This window comes from Carex rostrata, chromosome 13 (assembly GCF_964058835.1).
Source record: "Carex rostrata chromosome 13, lpCarRost1.2, whole genome shotgun sequence".
NCBI classification, from domain to species: Eukaryota; Viridiplantae; Streptophyta; class Magnoliopsida; order Poales; family Cyperaceae; genus Carex; species Carex rostrata.
Window position 1 is genome coordinate 5,928,017 of NC_135930.1, and position 24,571 is coordinate 5,952,587.

The 24,571-nt window shown below is 30.3% G+C and overlaps 2 protein-coding genes across 2 annotated transcripts; both read right to left on the reverse strand.

Annotated features, from left to right (window-relative positions):
* Positions 1–890: 890 nt before the first annotated feature.
* Positions 891–14,081, reverse strand: LOC144564234 (uncharacterized protein At4g15970-like). Its single transcript, XM_078313813.1, has 4 exons — positions 14,078–14,081; positions 3,013–3,343; positions 1,838–2,194; positions 891–1,519 (listed from the first exon to the last, which is right to left on the reverse strand). The coding sequence occupies exons 2-4, from the start codon at positions 3,331–3,333 to the stop codon at positions 1,037–1,039; spliced, it is 1,161 nt and encodes a 386-aa protein (XP_078169939.1). The 5' UTR covers positions 3,334–3,343; positions 14,078–14,081; the 3' UTR covers positions 891–1,036.
* A 4,404-nt stretch (positions 14,082–18,485) lies between these two features.
* On the reverse strand, positions 18,486–24,514 carry LOC144564549 (uncharacterized protein At4g15970-like). The gene is made up of 3 exons (XM_078314147.1): positions 24,227–24,514; positions 20,307–20,669; positions 18,486–19,111 (listed from the first exon to the last, which is right to left on the reverse strand). The coding sequence occupies exons 1-3, from the start codon at positions 24,500–24,502 to the stop codon at positions 18,626–18,628; spliced, it is 1,125 nt and encodes a 374-aa protein (XP_078170273.1). The 5' UTR covers positions 24,503–24,514; the 3' UTR covers positions 18,486–18,625.
* Between the last annotated feature and the right edge of the window lie 57 nt (positions 24,515–24,571).

A 24,571-nucleotide genomic window follows, 5' to 3' on the forward strand; every position in this document is an offset into this window, starting at 1 on the left:
TTGTAAATGAGTCGAGTTAAACAAGCTGTAAATGAGCGAGTTACGAGTTCGAGCTTTTTTGCCCAGCCCTAATCTGAGGTGAAAGCTTATGGGAATTTTTTTTATAAACCATAATTAGAAAAAAAAAATTATAAAATCAACATGATTACTTTATTTTTTTTAAAAAAAACTATAAGGACCGAAATGTCATTTCGGTCCCAGCCATTTTCACAGATTTCGAAAAAAAAATACATTAAATTTTTTTTAAAATATCTGAGACTGAATTGCCATTTCGATCCCAAAAAACTCCGCTGCAGCCAGCCATCAATGGTGCTTAAACAATTTTAAAAATTGTATTGATTTTTTTGAAATCTAGTTGTATTGAATTTCATAAAACCCATCATATCGACTGTTTTACTATTATGATTCAGATAATTGTTGTCGGTTATAATGATTATTGAAATAATACGAATGTTGATATATCTCATCCGCAAGTAAATTAACTAAACAAATTTAAAAATGAAGATCATTTTCAGTCTTTTTTTAGTGTTAAAATCAAAATAAATTTCTCGAATTATAATTGGTAATATTAATTATAAGTTATAGAATCATAAATTATTAATAAGGGTATTGAAAAATATAAGTTAAAATATTTTTTTTTATCAAGTATCCAATAAATTAATGAGTTTAAATCCGATAAGTTATTTCAACCCGATTCGATATTTTTTTGTCCCTCCCTAACGAAAATTCTGGGTCTGCCCCTGACAATGTGACCTGACCTGTGCTTGTTGCAGAAGTTAAAAGAGTACAAAATAAACACAATTATATAATTCAGACTAAAATTAAAGTCAAATTAGTTTAGTATTATACGATGACAGTGAGAATCGAGCAACAAGCTAAAAGCAAACATAAACGGAGCATATCCAATTCAACATTTATACAAAAGTGACTGTCTACAAACAAAAACAAAAACAAAAATCGTAGGTAAATAAGAAATTATAAATACATTTAAAGTATTTGAAGACTAAAAGATGAGAAGAAGAGTGAGTGTTGTTGCTCAATGAATGCATCTACCAGGAACTCTCCAAGAGATATACCCAAAATTCCCTTCTTTCATTCTAGCTCTGTATTTCTTCCAATCCTCGAGCACATTTCTTAAATCATAGAGCTTGTTCTCGAGCCCGATACAACAGTTCGCATGCATACTACAAATCTTGCTCAAATCCTTGCCATGCTGGCAAAACCCACCAAAGTAGGCTGTGTTCAAGAACTGTATCTTCACTCCAAGACGAGCAGAGAGATCTCCTTTTAACTTGTCAAATGTGTACTGTTCGTGTTTACCGGGAAATTGTTCCCTTGACATCTGCCAATTTTTGTAGAATTCAATTGTGTTTTTGCCAGATTTGACATAGAGTAGACCTCCGTTCGGGTAGTTACCTAACGAGTTTGGATCGCCGACAAAGAAATCAGTTGACATGATTAAGTCTGCTGCTTGTGAGAGGTGTGGAAAGGGATTGCGGAACCACACTATGTCCACATCCTGTTATTGCCAATTTAATTTTATTAAAAATTGATGCTTATTTAACATTCAGAAAATAGTCATTATGTTCTTTTTGTAACAATTATCATAATTTATAAAAAATCATCTTCCAGCGAACTTTTGAGTTTGATATTTCTTTCTAAGTATACAAAAATATTTAGTCACTGTTGATGCAAATAAGACTCAGGGGGGCATATTGGGACCAAATTCCTAACCACTTTCAGTATGTTCAAGCTAATTTGGGTCTACGCAAACAAAGTATTGATAAATGAACAGAAAATATACCAGAATTTTTTTCCAAACGACTAGAAACATTACCGTGAAAAGGAAGTTATATCCTAGCTCTAGAATACTCTGCTGGAACCGATTCCTCCTCCACATCATTTCAAGATAATCTCCTTTCATGTACGATTGCTCCGAGGCGAAATTCAAACCGTCCACTTTGAGAAAGTAGCAGTGCGGATGCAAAGACTTGCATCTTTCAAATGCCTTCTGATCCATTGCAACAATAACCAGGTGGTTCAACAAGTGTAATATATGATCACCATGGTGAAAACTCGCAAAAAAGAGGTCGAGGAGAGAGCCCGGTGCCGCCCATGCTTCATTTATTGCGGTCATTATTATGTTTTTATCAGGTGTTGCTGCTCTTTTAAGTAGCTCAGAGAGATCTTGATCCTGTTATTGGACAGTTTTTTTTTTTTTAAAGAAAGAATATTCTACAGAAAATGGGTGAGTTCCTAAAGTTCAAATCTTTTTTTTTTTTTCTGAAATGATTTCCTTTGATTTTTTTTTTTTTTTTTGAAAGCTTGTCAGCGGCTGACAAGTGATAATTTCCTTTGATCAATTGCTATTTGACAAATATTGTGCCATCATCAAGAGAAATATAAAGTGCAGTGAATTCTAGTTAAAAGATTAATAAATGTGAGAATATATATATCAAGAAACTACATTGCTTACTCAATATTTAAAGAAAATTTTAGAAACTCTTCACTTTGTAGTGGTCCCCATGGACAGAGACATACTGATTCCTATTGTACATTATTTAATCTGAATAATTTGGAAGAACATTTTAGAAAGTCTTAACTTCATAGTGGTCCCCATTGACAGAGAAACAGATTCCTATCGTACATTGTTTAATCTAAATAATTATGAGGACCATTGAGAAAATATTCACTTTTTGGTAGTCCCCATTGACAGAGACTAACCGATTCCCATCACAGTGTCGTTCTAAGCACGTACTTCCAAATTTCAAAGCATACATTCCGAATGAGCATTTTTTAAAACCAATGTTTGAAAATGTGAAGTATAACTCAAAAGTTATATAAATTGTTGCTTCGGCCAGCACAAGTTAACAATCATTTCCAAAAATTAAGTGAAATTAATTTCAGTGACTATGACATTCTGAACCAATTTTACACTCTCAATAGTCATTAGAGAAAATTGCAAGACTTTCCCAAATCGATAGGGAAAGACGAAAGAGAGAGTATACCTACCTCATGAACAGTTGCAATCTCTATTATGTTCTCATCAAATCCTTTTCGCTCTCTTTTGAAACCCTTCGTAGTTCTATTATTTCTCGATTTGATGGGAACGATCTCCTTTTCCCTTTCATCAATCTCACCATTGATGCCATCACTAAACCCCTCCTTAGTTGTATCACTGAACAAGGCATGCTGACTAGAGGCCACCTTTCTAGTCGCTTCTCTCAAGCTCTCCTTTTGTTTTCTCGAGCTCTCTGGCAGGTCTGATGACGAGTATAGCAGTAGACACACAAGCACAAGTGCTCCCCCTAGGAGAAAAGAGCGTGATCTCATGGATCTTTTACTGCTTTCTTGAATCTTGTCTGTGCCGTTTGCGTGAGAGAGCGCTTTTGAGCAAGCAAACAGGTTTCTCGTTTGCTTGATTTATTTAAGCACGCAAATTAGAGACATGACTCATGACTCAGTCATGAGTGAGGCAGTCCGTATTCTCTGGAGTAACTCAACTTTTGAGTTTAGATTTCAGCCGTCCGATTACAGTTAAGATCTATCCGGACCTAGGGTAGAATGCACACGAGTACAGGACCCTTTAATATTCGTGCCAAATCAGATCGAACGGTCCGATCTATACTAAAAAATTTGAGTTAACTCGGGTAATTCGAATTCTGAGTTGGGGACTGAAAAGTTCAATGACTCCTTTATATATGGACTTGTTCCGCTAAGACTTTGACACATTAGTACATTACATTGTATGAGTCATGAGACTAATTAAATTAATAGAAAAGATCTAATACGAACTTTATGTTAGACCATCGGCGACGGCGTCTGAAGTTCAACGGCATTCCTTTAAGAAAACATAAAAAATATATATATATATATATATATATATAGAGTACGGCTAACGCGCTTCCTCTAGCATATGGGCCGAAATGCTTCCGGTGGAAATTTGAAATTTCAAAATCCAAAAAGTCGATCTGAACCGTTCATCTTCTTCTCCATATTAATATCTGTTTGGAGACCAAATTTTACATTTTTCTGAAATTTTTTACTAATTATTAAGCCACTTTGAAAATTGCTGATCCAACGGTGGCATGCCAAACAGTAAAAATCAGAAGCTACCGTTGGATCAGCGATTTTCAAAATGGCTTAATAAATAGTAAAAAATTTCAGAAAAATGTAAAATTTGATCTCCAAACAGATATTAATATGGAGAAGAAGATGAACGGTTCAGATCGACATTTTGGGTTTTGAAATTTCAAATTTCTACCGGAAGCATTTCGGCCCATATGCTAGAGGAAGCGCGTTAGCCGTACTCTATATATATATATATATATATATATATATATTAAGGCTTGGGTGCTATGGATAGCGTAGAGGGCTACGGTGCTATGGCTCAATATTCGAGTTTTTAAAATTCTAACGGTCGATCTGAACCGTTTATCTTGTTCTCCATATTAATATGTGTTTGGAGACCAAATTTTACATTTTTTGAAATTTTTTTTTACTATTTTTTTAGATAGGTAGAAAATCACTTGATCTAAAAAATTATGCACCATTCAGATATATGATTTTCTACCTATCTAAAAAAATAGTAAAAGATTTTCAAAAAATGTAAAATTTGGTCTCCAAACACATATTAATATGGAGAACAAGATGAACGGTTCGGATCGACCGTTAGAATTTTGAAAACTCGAATATTGAGCCGTAGCACCGTAGCCCTCTATGCTATCCATAGCACCCAAGCCTTACTCTCTCTATATATATATATATAATTTTAATTAAAATCATCGTAACTTAGAGAAAGTTTTAATTAAAATCATCGTAACTTAGAGAAAGTTTTAATTAAAATTTTTAAAATAACAATATCCACGTCATGTCTGATATGATACCGATTTTTTAATATCCTTCCAAAAATAATTTTTTTTTTTACAAAGTTGCCCCTATTTTTTAACTTTTAAAAATGTCCCGACTGTTATGAATAAAATATTAATGTGGATGTCCATAACTCCCAACATTCATTCTCCACTATCCCCACTACTCCATGCACTACAATTGGAATTGATGACCACTACTATTGAAATTTATTTCTCTATTTATTTAGATGGTTTTTCATTTACAATTTGTAGCCTATAAATAGAGGCTTTGTAATATTGTATTGTACACATATGCATGAGAAATGTATGAATAAAGAAATTGCCATCTTTTCCTCTCTATTTTGTTTATGCTTGTTCATCTTTATTTTATAACACGTTATCAGCACGAGAGCTCTACTAGTTGAAGATTCGAGGTAATTTTAATAAATTTTATTTCAATTTCATTTATATAAATAATACTTCCTAGTAATTGCTAAATGAAATAAGTTATCAATTTATTTATATTTATTTTGAGATGTTTAGTATGATTCATATAATTTTATATGAAGTGCATTTTTTTTATTTAATCTTTCCGAAAAAGATTTAAAAGAAAAATCTTCTTGAAGAAGATTTATATGATGTACAAATATTGTATAGTGGTTCATATATTTTTTTTTTTGCTTTAATAATTGAATCTTCTTGAAGAAGATTTCAAAAGATATTAAGAATATCTTCCTGAAGAAGATATAAAGAAAAATTATATGATGCGCAAATTTAACATGATGTTCATATATTTTTTTTTCAATAATTTAAAATTCTTGAAGAAGTTAAAGATATTCTAAGTTGATTTATTATCTCTTTATAGTTGAAGAGATTATAACGAGTTGTTGGACAAAATAATTCAATTGGTTCTGCTTCATTTCCTGAAGTAAATGTAGCAATATATAATAATAAATTTGAAAAAAAAACTTGTGGACGTGGACGTACAAGAATGAGTTTATTATCATGGTGATTATTACAAAAATACATATTTCCACCTGAAGTGGAAAGATAATGAAGAAAATTTAAATAATGTGCAAAAATTAATGTGATGTTCATATTTTTTTTAATAATTTAATCTTCCTGAAGAAGATTTATGTAGCTCACAAAAATTAATATGAGAATATTTCAATATATCTTCTTGAAGAAGATTTCAATAAGATTTATATGATGTGGAATTTTTTGATGTACTCTTCCCGAAGAAGATTCAAGAAATATTTCGAGTTTATACATTATCTTTTACATTATATTATGTTAATGAAATGGCCCGAAGCCATATGAATATAAATTATATTAATGAAATTGGCCTGAAGCTATTTCATCAATTTTTTCAATTGACCTGAAGTTCAATTATAATAAATTATTAAAGCCACATGTCTTGTTTTGGTTGAACAAAATAATAATTACACATGAAGTGGAAAATAATATGATGGACAAACTATTAGATATGGACGTGATAATGAAGAAAAAGCGCATCATTCCACTAGAAGTGAAAAAATAAATGAACAAAAAGAATTACCACTAGAAGTGGAGAAATAATTAGAAAGTGAAGAGAATGACAAATAAGAAAATTCATGCTATTATTAGTCATGTACTTGTCGTACGCCAATGTACCTGTAGCACGTCAAAACATTATATTGAACTATTATGGACAAACTCAATTTAGTCAAATGATTTGACATTATTTGAATGATGAAAAAGAGATATATAAAATAGGTGACATTTATGAAAAATTGAGCCCTCACTGTTTGAAAAAAAAATAGTATATCAAACTTATACAAAATTATTTGAAAATAGATGATTTACTTTCATAAATCATTTAATTTTCTATTAATACAATGCCTTAAAGAAGCTTATCTATTTCATTAGAGGTATTACATTATAAGGTGGAATTTTAATTTTTATCTTTTATGTTGTTACGGAAAATTGTAAGATAAAAAATGAATAGTTGTTCATTCTTTATTTTGAAAAATGAATTAATACTTATTTATTATTTATATTGATTGTAGTGCATAAAAAAAATGTAAATGTAAGATAAAATTTGCTTATTTATGTTTAATTTTTTTAAATACTACTTATTTTTTTTTATTATTGATTATTGTTGAAATGGTGTTTATTTATTTTTATAAAAAAAAATTGATTGAAAGCTCCAGAAGAGTTATTTTGTTGTTACATGGAGGAATACAAATTTATATTTATGATGTATTATATTCTTGTAAGTCTCAAATGAATTTGTTAAGTTTTAAGAATATCCGTCGAAATGGATATCATATTGAGACAACTAATGAAAAAAAATATTGAATATATGAAAAACAATGCATATTGAAAATAAATTGCATATGTTTTTCTCTGACTTGTACTACACATATATTAGTACAATTGAAACACATGTTATTGTAAACTAGAAGTTTACATAAAATAATATGTTTATAGTTTGGCATGACCAGTTGGACCATTCCGGATCAATAGTGATGCGAAAAATAATAGATAATTATTATGAACATTCATCAAAGAACTAGAAGATTCTTTAATCTGATGAATTTTTTTTGTATTGGTTTTATTTCTAGAACGTATACAATGTGATATTTGTGGAATATTATATCCAACATGTGAACCATTTGAAAATATTATGATTTTAATTGATGCATCAACAAGATGGTCACATGTATGTTTATTATCAAATCGCAACCTGGCGTTTGCGAAATTACTTGCTCAATAGATTTGATTAAAGAGCATAATTTTATGATTATTCAATTATGAAAATACGTCTAGACAATATCGAAATTAATGTTGAACATCCTGTAGATGTTCGTATATAAAAAGAAGATATGATATTTTACATACAACAAAATTAATTCGCATCATGCCAACTAGCTATTATAAAGCTTCCCCTTATAATTGGTTTTTGGTCACATACATAATATTTCCTATATAAGAATTTTTGAATGTGCGGTATATGTTCTAATTGCTCCACCACAATGCACTAAAATGGGATATCAAAGAAAGTTGAGAATTTATATTGAATTTGAATCTAGAACCATTGATGGTAGATTTATTCATGGCTAATTTTGCCGGTTGTGATTTTAATGAATAAAAATTCCCAACCTTAGGGGGAGAAAAACTATTAGCTGGAAAAAAAAATATTAGTATGAATTATCATTGTCTTATTTTGATCCTCGTACTAAAGAATGTGAACTAAATGTTCAAAAGATAATTCATTTGCAAAGGTTAGTGAATCAATTGCCAGACACATTCACAGACTCAAAGAAAGTGACCAAATCACATGTACCAGCTGCTAATGCTCCAATTAAAGTCGGTGTCCCTGTTGGACAGAAAAATTATAACATGCATGAAGCGTGAAAAAGCAATCGGTTCCAAAGATTAAAAATATAAAAATCCTCGAAAAAGAAAAGGAGCAAAGAATGAAAATGGTCAAGTCGAAGATATGATAATTTCAGATAAAACTCCAGAAGATAATGAAATTATAAGTAATATTGGAGTTCCAGCAGAAACTCAGGTATCTGAAATTCATGAAAATAATGAGATCTCGATAAATTATATCATGAATGAAATAAGATGGAACCGAGATGAAATTGATATCAATAATATTTTTGTATATAATATAGCGCTAAACATAATAAATATTGAGGATCATGACTAGAAGTCTATTAAAGAATGTCGACAAAAGAATGATTGGCCAAAATAGAAAGGTGCAATTGAGGTAGAGGTAAACTCTCTTGAAAAATGAAAAGTTTTTGGACCTGTAGTCCTTGTACCTCAAGGTATAAAACCTGTAGGATATAAATGAATATTTATGAGAAAATAAAATGAGAAAGGTGAAATTTTGAGATATACTCACCTGTGGTGGATGCAACAACTTTTTGATATATAATTAGTCTGGCAGTCCATGAAGGACTTAATTTGCACCTAATGGATATTGTTACAGCCTATGGCTCGCTTGATAATGATATTTATATGAAAATCTCTGAAAGAGTTAAGATGCCTGAAGCATGTAATTTAGGTTCTCGAGAACATTATTCAGTTAAATTGAATAAATTTTTATATGGATTAAAGCAATATGGACGCATATGCTATATTTATTGAAATATGGATATAAGAATGATACGATCTGTCTATGTATTTTCATGAAAAGATATAGAAATGATTTTGTTATAATTGCAGTTTATGTTAACGATCTAAGTATCATTGGAACTCCTGAAGAGCTTCTAAAAGAATAAATTATTTAAAGGAAGAATTTGAGATGAAAGATCTTGGAAGAATAAAATTTTGCATTGGATTGCAAATTGAACATTTAAAAATGATATTTTTATGCATCAAGAAAATTATATTGCAAGAGTGCTGAAATAATTTTATGGATAAATAACATTCATTAAGCACTTTGATGGTTGTAAAATCATTAGATGTGAATAAAGATCATTTAGACCTTGAGAAAATGATGAAAAACTATTTGGTCCTGAAGTACTATATCTTAGTGCAATATGAGCACTTATCTTGATGGGCATACAATACATGATATATCATTTATAGTAAATTTATTAGCAAGATATAGTTCTTCTCTCACGCGAAGATATTGACATATAAATAAACATATATTTCGCTACCTATGAGAAAATTTAGCAATACACAAAAGCAAGTCAAGTATGTGTTTGGTTAAGATCTGTGATTCAACACATTCGTCAGACATGTAGATTGTCTTTTAGAGAAATGATCCCGAAGATCATATATGAATATAATATTATATGTATTGCTCAATGAAAGGAATAATACATTAAAGGAGATAGAGCAAAATATATTTTACCAAAATTCTTTTTCACACATGATCTCCAAAAGAATAATGTTATTAATGTTCAGCAAATCCATTCAAGTGAAAAAATTCAGCAGATTTATTCACTAAGGCACTCCCTACTGCAATATTCGAAAAGCAAGTTCGTAATATTGGAGTTCGCCGAATTAAAGATCTTGACTGATGCTGTCATGAGGGGGGGGGTTCATATGCACTATATTTTCCTTAACCATGGTTTTTCCCACTGGGTTTTCCTGGTAAGGCTGTAGTTGCGTATTTAGAAGAATATTGTACTATTTTTCCTTCACTAGGTTTTTATCCCATAGGGTTTTTCCTAGTAAGGTTTTAATGAGGCATATTCTTATGTAATGGACATCCAAGGGGGAGTGTTATGAATAAAATATTAATGTGAATGTCCATAACTCCCAACATTCATTCTCCACTATCCCCACTACTCCATGCACTACAATTGGAATTGATGGCCACTACTATTGAAATTTATTTCTCTATTTATTTAGATGATTTTTCATTTACAATTTGTAGCTTATAAATAGAGGCTTTGTAATATTGTATTGTACACATATGCATGAGAAATGTATGAATAAAGAAATTGTCATCTTTTCCTCTCTATTTTGTTTATGCTTGTTCATCTTTATTTTATAACACCGACAATTATAATTCCTGGCAGTCCTTTTCTTTCCAAATTTGCCGAGATTCCTGGTGGTTATGAAATATGGACCGTCAGAATTTTGACTGGCGGGACATTTTTAAAAATAAAAAAGCTGGGGGTAATTTTGTAATTTTGTATTTTTGTATTTTTGGAGGGATATAAAAAATCGGGATATGATATGAGTAAAACTAGAGTGTTCTTAAGCTCATCAAATTTCACTAAGAGACTTGATGAATTTAACTTTAAAATATATTAAATTAGTTTTAAACGATAAATTCAAACTGTTAAAACAAATATACTCTACAAATAATACATTTATATATAAAATTATAAATTTTCGAGTTAAATAGTATAAATTTAACTGGTACAAAAAAATATTTATAAAATAATTTTGATGCATTAGTTTTTCATCTTTTTAACCACTTGACTTTATACTAAATTAATTAAAAATTTAATAAATTTTAGATATAAATGCATTATTTGTAAAATAAATTAATTTCAACGTTTTGGAATTATAATTAAAATTAATTAAATAAATTTTATAGTTAATGTCACTAAATATTTGGTGAGTTTAAGACACCTTATTTCTGCTATGTCTATATTGTTATCACAATTGAGTAGAACTACGGTATTCTTAATTTACCATTTCTTTGATGAGCTCAGAATAACTTGAAATGACAACCCCAACAGTTAAAATCTATCTAATTCATTGGTGATCCATATACATGTCAAATTTATAAATTTTTGAATTAATTTAGTAAAAAGTTAAATAAAATTTTTATAAGTTGAATTTTAATATGTTTATTTTTCACCTTTTTGTTCCCGTTTGACTTTTTACTAAATTAATTTGAAATTTATAAATTTAACATGTAAATGCATCACTCGTGAAGTAAATTGGTTTCAACAGTTTAAATTCGTTGTTTGAATTCAATTCAATAGATTTTAGAATTAAGCTTATAAAAAAACTTGATGAACTTAAAAAAACTCTAATTCTCAACATAGTTAAATATATAACAAATTTATTTTAGAAAAATAATGTCCAAGACGTGAATAATTGTTAGCTTAATATGTATTATAATTAGACAAAATTGAACTAATCTTCATTGTACAAGTTAGTGCTTAATTACTCAATACGATCATAGCTACTTAGCTAGTCAGTAATAATCAATATTACCAACTCTTTTTCTATGTTAGTCATCAGTATGCCTCAAAACATATCTAATTAGATTTTTTTTTTTAAAGGAACCGTTGCATTGTTTACGTTTCTTTATATATATCCGTTGATGTAAGTCTCCTCTTTTTGTATTGGTAATAAGGAATCAAAGCAATACCTCACTTTTTTTATTTTATTTTAAAACTTTATGAAATTAGAAACATTAAATCTTTTAAAAATATCTAAAGCTAGAGACCGAATATTTAATATAGTTATAAAAAAATAAACAATTCATTCTATCTACTTCCTTACAAAATATTTAATATATTTCTAAAGAAAAAAAAAATATGCCGTAGCTTCTCCAATCATGCATATGATACGAATGTTGTTTCTTGATAATTGTATTTTGTCGTCAAATTTATTTGGTCCAGATTTTACTTGCTATCACACTAATGAATTTTGTCTTCAGCCCTGTTTACTCCGAATTCGCATCTCATGAGATATCTCAAATTTTGAGTTGATCTGTGAAAAATCCGGATCGTTCAAATTTTTTTGTATGAATCTCAAAGCACAATAATACTAACCCCTGCGTTCTGAATTGGCACTGAAAAAAAAAAAAAAACTTTAGAAAAACTGAAATTTTCTATCAGTGTCCATCTAAGCACATACTTCCAAATTTCAAAGCATACATTCCGAATGAGAACTTTTTAAGTGCGTATCCGTATTGGAGGTTACAATGAACAAACGGACGGTCCGGATTAATCTCAAATGGGTCAAACTTGATCCGCTGATTATGGAAGCAATAGGGGTCCGTTTTGAGATTTGTGCCAGGTTAAAAAGAACGGTCCAGATCCACTCATTGCCCTGGATGTGAATTCCTTTACTAAACCAATTTGGTTTAAGATTAACCTACTTTTTTTTTTTTCGCAATGAATAAGCTTAACTGTGAGTTTGAAAATGCTAAGTATAACTCAAAATTATATAAGTCTGTTGCTTCGGCCAGCACAAATTAAAATTATTTCCGAAATTAAGTGAAATTAATTCTAGTCAACATTAATCTGAAGCAATTTTACACCCTCAATGGAGAAAATTGCAAGACTTTCCCAAATCTTGAGGGAAAGAGAGGGAGAGCCGAAATTTTTATTAATATCCAAAATTAATAATTAATTTCAAAAACTATCCCCTTTTGCGCTAGAATTCGAAAGCTGCTCAAATCGATATTTTTTTCTCAGTTTCTAGATAACTTTCCGGCAATAAAGTTTCTGATTTAAAACCGGTCAAAACCGGTAAAAAAAAATAACCGGATTCTAACACCGGTGATAAATTGCCGGTTTTTGAGTTTTGTTTTTTTACAAAACAAAAATGGTATAATTTATTTATTTTTTGTATTGAAATATTATAAATATTTAATATATTTCTTTGAAAATAGATAAAATACTATATAATTTGATTTATTAGAAAGACTGCAATAAATAATTTAGATCAATATTTTTCAGGTCGAATTTTTCGTGGCTGTAAGAAAAAATAATATATTTCTTTGTGTGTTATTGAAAAAAAAATCTCTGATAAATTGGATATTAAATATATTTCTTTTTGTGTGTTGATAGAACCAAACATTTTTATTTGTTAAATGCTTGGTTTTTCTTTGTGTGTTCTATCAACACACAAAAATATCTCTGATAAAATATTAAATAATTTAAAGTTTTTGTTTTTTCAGAAATAGAAGAATCACTATATTTTCTATATTTATTTAGAAGTGACTTTTGAACTGGGATCAATAACTCATATTAAAATATTTTTATTTTGTTTCCAATAACACAATATTTTAATTTTTCTTACAGGTGCGAAAAATCCGGCCTGAAAAATGTTGATCCTATTTGTCACAGTCATTTTAATAATTCAAATTATATAGTATTTCATCTATTTTCAAAGAATATATTAAATATTTGTAATATTTCAATACAAAAAATAAATAAATTATAACATTTTCTGTTTTGTAAAAAAAAAAAAATTAAAAACCGGCAATTTTATAACCGATGTTAGAATCCGGTTATTTTTTTTACCATTTTTGACTGGCTTCAAACTAAGAACTTTATTTCCAAAAATTTAGATAGAAACTGGAAAAAAAATACCGATTTGGACAAATTTCAAATTCCACCGCAAATGGAGTAGTTTTTGAAATTAATTATTAATTTAGGATATTAATAAAAATTTTGAGAGAGAGAGTACCTACCTCATGAACAGTTTCAATCTCTATTATGTTCTCATCAAATCCTTTTCGCTCCCTTTTGAAACCCTCCATAGTTTTATTATTTTTCGATTTTATCGGAACAATCTCCTTTTCCCTTTCATCAATCTCGTCATTGATGTCATCACTAAACTGCTCCTTGGTTCTATCGATGACAAGGCATGCTGACTAGAGGCTACCTTTCTAGTCGCTCTTCTCAAGCTCTCCTTTGCTTTCTCGAATTCTCTGACAGGTCTATGATGTGTAAAGTAGTAGACGCGCCAGCGCAAGTGCTCCTCCTAGAAGAAAAGATCGTGATCTCATGGCGCTTTACTGCTTTCTTGTTTGTGTCGTTTGCATGAGAGAAAAAAACCGAGCGCTCTTGAACAAGCAAACAAGTGTCTCGTTTGCTTGTGTTATTTAAGCACGAATATCAAAAGCAGTTTATTTTTATGCCCGAATCTCGAAACAAATAAATAGTTCAATTTGAAATAGTAGGAACTCTGTGATTCTTTGGAATCGCAGCAGATTTATTTCCGCAAATTAGAGACTTGAGTGGGGAGTCCAGATGTTGTAAAGTAACTCAAATTTTGAGTTTAGATTCAGACCGTCCAATTAGAATCCAGGTCATTCTGATCCAAATCCACAGAACTTCATTAATATTCCTGCAAATGCAGACCCAACAGTCCCGATCTGAGCTCAAAATTTGAGTTACTCGGGTAATATGAAATGTGAGTTCGGGATTAAAGAGTTCATTGACTTCTTTAAGAGCATCTACATCTATGGTATTATAAGAGTTTCTAATCTAATTTCAGAAATGTGAGAGAGTTTCTTATTTAAAAACTATGTAGAAAAGTTTTTTTTTAAGAAATTATTGATAAACTTCATACTGGACTCAAATTATTTATCTTTTTTAATTTATTATTGACGTGGTTTAATAGAAACTCCAAAATTAATTTCATAGATGTGAGAATTAGAAACTTTAGAGACTTTAATTTCTAAAAAGTGGTTAACAGTTATTTAAAAATTTATTTGAATTGCTAGGATGTAAATGGTCTAATATATGAACTTTGTTCTTTGAGACTTTGACATGAGGTACATTATATGAGACTAATTAATTGAAAATAAAAATCATTTAGTAAAAAACTAAAAACTTTGTGCCACTGTCATGTGGGACAGCTGGTATAGACACTAGTTCTTGAGTTTAGATTTTTTAAAGTAACTCAATTTTTGAATTTAAATTCGAATCGTCAAATTCAAATCGGACCGTCAGATAGACGATCCGAATTTAAACTCAAAAATTGAGTTACATAAGGAATTTGGACCCCTAGTATTGCTACGGGAGTTCGATTTTGTATGGAGAACTGGGATGTTTTTTTTAAAATAGCTTGTACACACACAACATCTAGTTTGGATGAAAATTTCATACATACTTAGTTGTATTAGATCTAACATATCAAAAAAGGAGTGTGCATGTGATCCATGACATGATCACTGTGATCGGAACACTACACTTGGTGGAGTTCAATTGATTTCAATTCAATGGTATTCGATAGAAATGATTTCCAATTGAAATTTGTTGATTGGAATAAAAATAAAACAGAATTGAATTCAAGTATGGTTTTTGATTGGAAAGTCAGAAGGAAATGATTTCACTTCAATGAAAATAACACTTTTATCCTTGCTTAAGTGTTTCTTTTATCTACTAATACTCCATTCATTTTTTTCTCAATTTATTTGACATGGATCAATTACCTACTGAACTTTGACACAAAAAGGTATTTTTTTTTAATTTACACAAAATAAACGATAGAAGAAAGGAAAGCAAATATAAAATACATAAATAAATGAAACAGAAGAGAAACTATACAAAAATTCAAAACTTGGGGCAAAAGACTAATGTATATGTACTGTTCATTTTTTTTTGAAGTTCAGTGAGCTTGGAGCTCTTTTGACATTTTTGTATTAAGAAATAAAAATTCTGTACACCTCCAGGCTAACCAGTAAGCAGTAGCCCTCAAATTTAATAAATTATACACAACATCACTAAGGCACCTGGAAAGAAATTATAAAAAGAATATCCTACGCTTCCTTGTTTCTTATGCTCATAAAAGCGCCATCTATTGACGTACTTGCGCTGTGAGTACCATGTATTGATGACTGGTACCATACCAGCAGTTGGTACTGTACCTTCAATCGGTACCGGTACCGTACCAGTAAGTGTCACACCTATTTCTCCACACAGAATTGTCCAGAAATTTTTTGCATATGCCCTCTCTAGTTACCGACCCCACAGTATCTCCTCCAGAGTACCACCTCTTCCATAACATACTGTACCAGTATGATGTTGGTAGTCTTTATTGATTTGTTTCTTTATCTTTTCCTTGATGACATCTTTAAAATGATGCAACTCTTCTATGATTATTCTATAGAAGTTCTCATGTAGCTAATTGTGATTGTATTCAAAACCAGAGCAGTGTGACTTGCCAGAAATTGCATCAACTTGATACCTTTTGTATTGATCACTTCAATAATTTTGAATTGAGTTCACTTCCATCGTTATAATTTTGAATTGAGTTCACTTCCATCCTGCAAAATCAACTATAACAATACTTTAAAAAACAATTCAGAACTTAGTAAGAATTAAGCAAGTTCTTTATCTGATACAATATTTTAACATCACACATATACTATAATTAAAAACAAACATAGAATTGGTCCTGAGTATTCCCTTCATCCTCTCTTTCTATTTCTCTCATGCCCAAATCTTGACTTAGAAGAAAAAATAAATTACCGGAAGGAAAAAACTTAAAAGAAAAAATAGAGCTACATGATAACTTAGAAATTAAATAAAGTACCCAAATTAAAAGTTTAAACTGCTAGCTACTCTCATATTCTAAACTGTAAATTAAGAAGAGTTGAGGGGCTCCTTTGCAAACTTAATTTTCCTTTCTGACAGCTTTCTTCCCCATTTACCAGTAATAGATTGCTGAAACACTATTTTCATCTTTCTCTGCATCGCAGAGGCTAGGCAACGAGACTTTGAAACTACAAGATAGTACAATTTTTAATAAAATCTCACCCCAAATTGCTGAATCTTTCTTCAATAGAAGCTTGTCTCTTGGATATGGCTAATCAATTGAAATCAATGAATCGCTGGAACTTGACTCCTCTTCACTTTGTAGAGTTGCAGAGACTAGTTGGATTGGGAGCGGAATATAAAGAGGAAGAAGAAGGGTATCGCTGGAAATAAAATAACGTCAAAATTTTGGCAAATGAACTCTCGCCGAATCTCTTGAAAAATTTTGGCGGAAAATTTCTCTCCAATTCGCGTCAAAAGAAATTGTTTCTCGTCAGCGCCAGTGTTCCGATCTGAGAATTTCGAAATACGTCAATTCTATTTCTCATTTAACGAGAAAATGTTGGTTCCGATCACAGTGGATGTCTATTGGTTAAACCAATGTTTCTAACAAAATTGCATCTCCAATAAAAAAAAATACAAGGATCAACATATATATGCATACATACATAAGAAAATTATAATGTGCATGCATACATACATAATAAAGAATAAAAATTCTTAGTTAAAATTTTCGTCCAAAATTATAAGAAAATATTTATATATAAGAAAATTGCAATTATGTCTGAGAAGTATTTATCCATGTAACACAATATTTATCATTGATGTTTTATTAAAAGTTACAATTATGTCTGAGAAATATTTATCAATGAAACATAAAGTATTTATCCATGTAACATAAAGTATTTATCATCATGCTTGAGAATTATTTATCATTAATGTTTTACTAAAAGTTGCAGTTATGTCTGAAAAATATTTATTCATGTAATATAAAATATTTATCATTATGTCTGAGAAGTATTTATTATTGATGTTTTATTGAAAGTTGTAATTATGTTTGAAAAATATTTATTCATGTAGTATAAAGTATTTATCATTATGTCTGAGAAGTATTTATCATTGGTGAGGGGATTGTTTATTTAATGGTCCCCAGTTGTGCGGAAACAATCCAAAAAAAAGAAGGAAATTTTGTGCGGGGATAACTGACAAGTATTTATGAGGAAATTGTTTATTTAATGGTCCCCAGTTGTGCGAGAACGATTCAAAAAAAAAAAATTTATGCAGGAACAATTGATGGATTGGTTTATTCTTTTATAAATAGATATCATTGCATAGGAATTAATACTTTGCAAATTCAAGATAAATACTTTGATTCTTCAAGTTAAATACTAACAGTTTACGAAACGCTTATTAATGACTGAGCGGTCCCCTCATGATTTTTTTGACAGTTTGTGCGGAATTTTTTTACGGAGATAAAGCTGCAAGGATTGTTATAAGGATCCTAAATTTATAAGCTAGAAGCTAAATCTTAAGAAATCCAGCAAATTGGCCCACCGGTCCGGTAAATTAAAGGATCAGTGAGCCCAATATAAAATACAAAATTTGACCTAATATTTAGTAACTAAATTTGAACTGGTACGGAAAATTCTTCAAATTCCAATGAAATGAGACGCGCAAAATTATAAAAGGAAAAAAAAATTATCAACAAAAGAATATATATAGATCATCATAGTGAAAACTTACAATTTAATAAAAGAATATAATATGGAATAAACTAATTAAGCTAAATTTAGAAACAACAAAGCACTTAAGTATATTACCAACGCTGATTTGACTTACTGCAGCACACATGTGAAATATTTTTTCATTTTAACTCTATTATTTATGCGCTGCATCAAGTCAAATTACCCCTGTTAATATTTTATACCACTTAAATTGAGGCTTGACCTCTTCTTTACCTAAGAAATAAAAAAAAAAACCAGAAGCTTGATTTCCAAATTGAAATAATAATATGTTATTTTCTCAGTGCATGCACAGCCCTGGAACTGTCCATGTGAAATTTCCTTTGCTTCTCTCTTCCATGGACAACGCCATGTAAAACTTCCAATCATCAATTATCTTTCTCAGATCATGAAGCTTAGCATACAAACCGACACAGCAGTTTGAATGCATTGTGCATATCTTGTTTAAATCATTTCCATGATTACAGAATCCACCGCAATACGTCGTGTCAATGTATCGGACCTTTACTTTGAGCATGTCGACGAGGTTGGCCTTTATGATGTTGAACACAGTCTGCTCGTGATGACCCGGGTTCTTTTCTCGGGCATCGATCCAGTAATCCATCATTTTGATTGTCTTTTTTGTGGATTTTACGTAGATGAAACCTGTGTTAGGAAAATTGTCGATATTATCCGGATTCCCGAAAAACATGTCGGAGGATGTGGTTAAGTCTGCATAGACTGTGATGTGCTTGAATGGATTTCTCAGCCATAAAATGTCAACATCCTACACAATTCAGAAATATTATTGATACATGAGAAATTATAAGTATGATATTCTAGTTCTAATACATTTGGGGTTTAATTCAGTTGAATGTCTGTACCAACAAATGGTCAAATTAGCTGTATTTTTAATATCTCATATGGCTTCCTTCAATTATGAAATTATAAATCTAAAAGAGTGATTATAAAACATCTATAGATTAGAACCTATTAGCCATAATGGTCTCATGCTGTACCGAGAAACAGAGCCACTTTCAAAATATGAGGGTCAAAAGATGAATGGGGTCAATTAATAAAATTTTCGACTGTAAATGGATGTCAATTTTATCGTATCCATAACATTTTATTATAAACTATATAAAAATTTGTGTAAAAATATATAAAAAAAAAATAACTAGAGATCAATTGACCCTATTCCTCTTAAGTAACCCCGCCTCTTGTTGTACCTACATTTTTGTTACGGTGATAGAGGTCTCTGTACAACTAATGTCATGTACCAAGGGGCTACCAATGATTAATCTAATTCTATATATCAAGATTTTAGACAATGATAAATTCTCAGCAAACTTATGTAAAAGAGAATACTACAACTTTCTTTATTTGCATGTTAATTATTGTGAAAAAACAGAGGATGCATAATTGTAAGAACTCAAGTGAAAAACAGAGGATGCATAATTGTAAGAACTCAAGTGAAAAACAGAGGTGATTAATGAACTGTCCCACAGGTGTTAGAAATAATTATAATATATTACAAAAGAGGAGGGTTTAAATGCCTTCATTTTTTATGCCTCTATTTTTAAAAACTTTAATAATTCAAAATCTAAAACTTAAAAATCAAAATAAAACCGTTAGATATGATCTATATTATTTTATTTATGCACATGTAAACATTATAACATTTTAATTTTATTTTGGTTGTCATCAAGAGCATGTAAAAAAACGTACAAAATAATTTTTCAACTTATTGATTCACATAAAAAAAAAATTTAAATGTGATAATTTTTTATGAGTACATAGAGAAAATAACATAGATTAAATCTAACAGTTTTATTTTGATTTTTAAGTTTTAAATTTTGAGTTATTAAAATTTTAAAAATGAAGACATGGTAGAGGCACAAAAAATGAAGGCATTTGAACCCTCCTCATTACAAAATATATAATCCAAAATTATGAAGTATGAAATAAAAAAGTTTACTCACTGTGAAAAGAAAATTGTAGCCTAGCTCAAGAATGCGTCTCTGGAGCTTAACCTTGGTCCAAACCAAATCAATGTAGTCGTTGCTCATGAACACCTTCTCGGACGTAAAATTCATCCCGTCAACCGTCAGAAGGTAGCAGTGCGGGTGCACCACCTTGCAATGGTTCAATGCATTTGGGTCTAGTGTTACCACAATGACATGATCCAAGAGATGTTCTATGTCTTCACCGATGTGAAATCCCTCAAGGAAGATGTCGAGAAGCGAGTTCGGCTTCGCCCATGCCTCATTTACTGACGTGATTATCACCGTCTTGTCTTCGGTGGCTACTCTTTGTAGTAAGGGGAGCAAATCTGGGAAAGGTGCCTGAGAATAATTAATCAGTAGATAAAAGTGTTAGTGTACCAGCCATAAAAAAATTGTTAGTGTACATATATGACTAGCTACATGATTCATTTGATAATTTTCGTATATCATCAGACACATCTTAAGAATTATAATTACATAAGTGTTAAAAAGAAAAAAAATACAAGTGCGCTAAAAGAATAATTTTTTTGTTAGAAACATACAGTGACATGGTCATATATTATAAGTAACTAAGTGTTTACGTATACAAAGTTTATGTAAATAAAATAAAATAAGCATTGTACAAAGAGAAAAAAAAATCAGGGGAAAAAAAAATGGACCCGGAGAATGAAGGCGCGTCGACTCAGTGGATCGAATTCAAGATTTAATACGTAGGAATTTATTAAAAATTATATTAGTTAAGGAAAAACATGAGCCAATAATAAATTTTTTCCATATAGTCAAATGTTTCATTGATGAGTGGTGACACACCAGTACACCACGAGGCAATTATATTTTTGGCTGCCAGATAGCTAGAATAGGGAGAAAGAAAAAAAAAATAGACGAGAAACCACGCTCTTTTTGTACTAAATACCCACCGAAAAAGAATCTCTATTCAAGAAATGGCTGTGGAAAACTAATTATATAATATAACTACATGGTAAAAGTCCATGCTTCGTACGTAGCGTAATGCACAGGTTGAATTGCAATAGTCGAACTTTGGAATAAATTCGTTCAAAAAGGCGTGGATCTAGAGGTGAAAAAAGAAGAACAAAAATTCACATTGACTTGCTTATTAATAATGTGATTTTATTCTTAATTAAACCTGAAAGTAAACCGTTACGTGCTCCACAGAGGTATAAAAGAGAGATGAGAGATTATGATCGACATCAAATCCTGTCTGATATTCAACTTAAGCCGTTTGATTTGCTTGGAAGTTTATAAGGACGACTTAGATTTACAAGATGATTCAGATTAATGCAAATTTAAATTTGCTCACATGAATTTCAATGCAAATTGAGTAATTTAGATCGAGCATTGGACAAATTTCCAGGCATCCATAAATGTTAAGGGAACTTTGAAGAGATACTATGATACTATGTATAGCATATATTAGTCTGTATTATAAATTAATATCTCTATTTTTAAAATTCAAATAATCGATCTAAACAATTTAACATGACCTTCATATAAAAAATATACTTGTAAATTAAATTTAGTATGTAAAATATACTTGTAAATTAAATATACTTGTAAAAAATATACTTCTTAAGTTCATCAAGTTGTTTGGTGAGCTTAACTCCAAAATATATTATATCTGTTTCAAACGACAAATCAAATCATTGAAATCCATCTACTTCACAAGTGATGAATTTACATGCAAAGATTTTAAGTTTTCAAATTATTTTAGTATAAAGTCAAGCAGTCAAAATTAGAAGATTTATAAATTAATTTTAGTGCATTCATTTTTTGACCACTTGACTTTATACAAAATTAATTCAAAATTCTAAAAAGTTTAAATGTAAATTCATCACTTGTGAATTAAATTGGTTTCAAAGATTTGGATTTATTGTTTGAAGCAAGGTTCTAAATAGTGCGCTATAGCGGCGCTATAGCATTTTCGGACCATAAAAGCTATGGCGCTATTTGAGCATAGCGCTGTTTTTTCAGCTAGTCCCCTATGACGCGATAAACGCTATTTAAACCTTGAGGAGGGTTCAAATGCATCCAAATTTTTGTGCACCCAAATGCACCCTATCTTTCAAATCTTTTTTCTCCGTTTTTAAAGTCCGAATAGTCAATCGAAACCGTTAGATGCGATATATATATTAAGATGTACTTGGAATCCAAATTTTACATTTTTTGGAATTTTTTTATTATTTATTAAGCCACTTTGAAAATTGCTGATTTTACATTTTCTGGACCATTGGATCAGCGATTTTCAAAGTGGTTTAATAAATAGTAAAAAAATTCCAAAAAATGTAAAATTTGGTCTCCAAGCACATCTTAATATATAGATCGCATCTAACGGTTTCGATTAACTATTCAGACTTTGAAAACAGAGAAAAATAATTTGAAAGATATGGTGCATTTGGGTGCACAAAAATTTGGGTGCATTTGAACCCTCCTCTTAAACCTTTGGTTTGAAGTCAATCTAATAGATTTTGGAGTTACGCTCACTAAACACCTTGGTAAGCTTAAGAACACCCTAGTTCTACTCTTATATCAAGATTTGAACAAACAGTTTAGATTTATAAAACGGTTAAAAATAGTACAAATTTAATCCTACTTATATGAACTTTGATGCAAATTAAACGATTTTAATTGAACATCGGACAAATTTACGTTCAATATTTGCCGGCTAAAAATCTGGATAAATAAATAAAGCTAATTTGACTTCATATACAGTACACCAACCATATATTTATTATTCCTGCGCTGTACGAATCTAAATCAACTCCGTCAATGTTTTTACGCCAAAATCCTCCGCTCCCCTTCTTAGAAAGGAATTGTAAATCTAAACTTTGGGTCTGGTCAAGGTCGTCTCTGTCGTGGCGTTCCTGGTTTGTCATCCCTTCTCTCATTTCCTTTCAAACTTGTTATTTAATCTTTATTTAAGTACTTGTTCCTTTTTCTCATGTTTGCTATTAATTTTCTCCCTCCTCTCTCCTCAATGGGTGACAAGTCAACATACAACTCTCTTCATATTTTTTCTTTCATGCACAAACTTCGACATATACCATGATATGAATTATTCATTGGTGAAAAAGAAAAATCAAGCACAAGTCACCTAAACAATAATTTTAAAGAAAATTTAAATTGTTATTTTCTAAGTTTTATTTTTTCTAATTTCACTAGGTTTACGATTTTAGCAATTTCACTTGTAATTTATGATATAACTGTCTACATGTTTTTTTTTCTTATTTAATATCCTATGGGCTTTATTTAAAAAAAATCAAACCAAAACAAATCTCTTGAAATAATTAGTACGTAGTTTGCGGAACCTTTCCTTGAGATGTAGGCCTCATCACTATTAGAGGATTATTTTTGTAAAATAGAACTAAATAAAATAGTTTAAACAAATCCAGGACAGAGGTTCTGAAAATTACAAAAAATAGCTCCACCGTAGCACTGCTATGATGGAGGGAGAATAAATGAATGGTAAAGATTCTTCAAATGAGTCCATAAATCAACCTTCATCTTAACACGGCTATGGTGGAGCTGTTTTTTGTAACTTTTAAACTCTTTGTGCTTATTTCCTTTAAATAATTTTATTTAGCTCTATTTAAAAAAAAAAAAATCCTATTAGAGGTACGTTGTTCATCCCCTTGAATATAACCTCTTTTTTACTAGTAATTAATTGTGGTAAAAAATAAAGTTGTGTTCTCACAAAATTTAATTGTAAATAATTAGTTCTATTTATGAGGTAGTACTTAGGATCAAAATTATTATTCAGTATAATGAGAAGGTTAATCATACTAATTGAAGATGTACAATTTATTATAAGAAAGAACCCATTTAAAGGATTTAATATAAAAAAAATCATACAAAGTAATGCAGCATCGATCATCACATACCTTTTGAAGAGTATCATTTGACACTGTTGATTGATCCACCTGATCTTCTCTTGATAGCAATATACTTTTCTCATCAAATGAAGCAACCTCATTTCCACTTTCACCATTATTACTTGCTTGAGTTGCATTGCTCAATGCAAATGCTTTATCAGATATCTCATAATTACCGCCACCATTGATGACTATCGACCGATAAAACAGTACGCAAACAAGCGCCACGGCAGTGCCGAGAAGGAATCGAGTTAAATGGTGAAACATGTTTTTGTTGTTACTCATATTAAGAGAAACAAAGGGAAAGAGAGGGAGATCGATATATGTTGGAGATAAGAGGTTGCCGGTGGAATT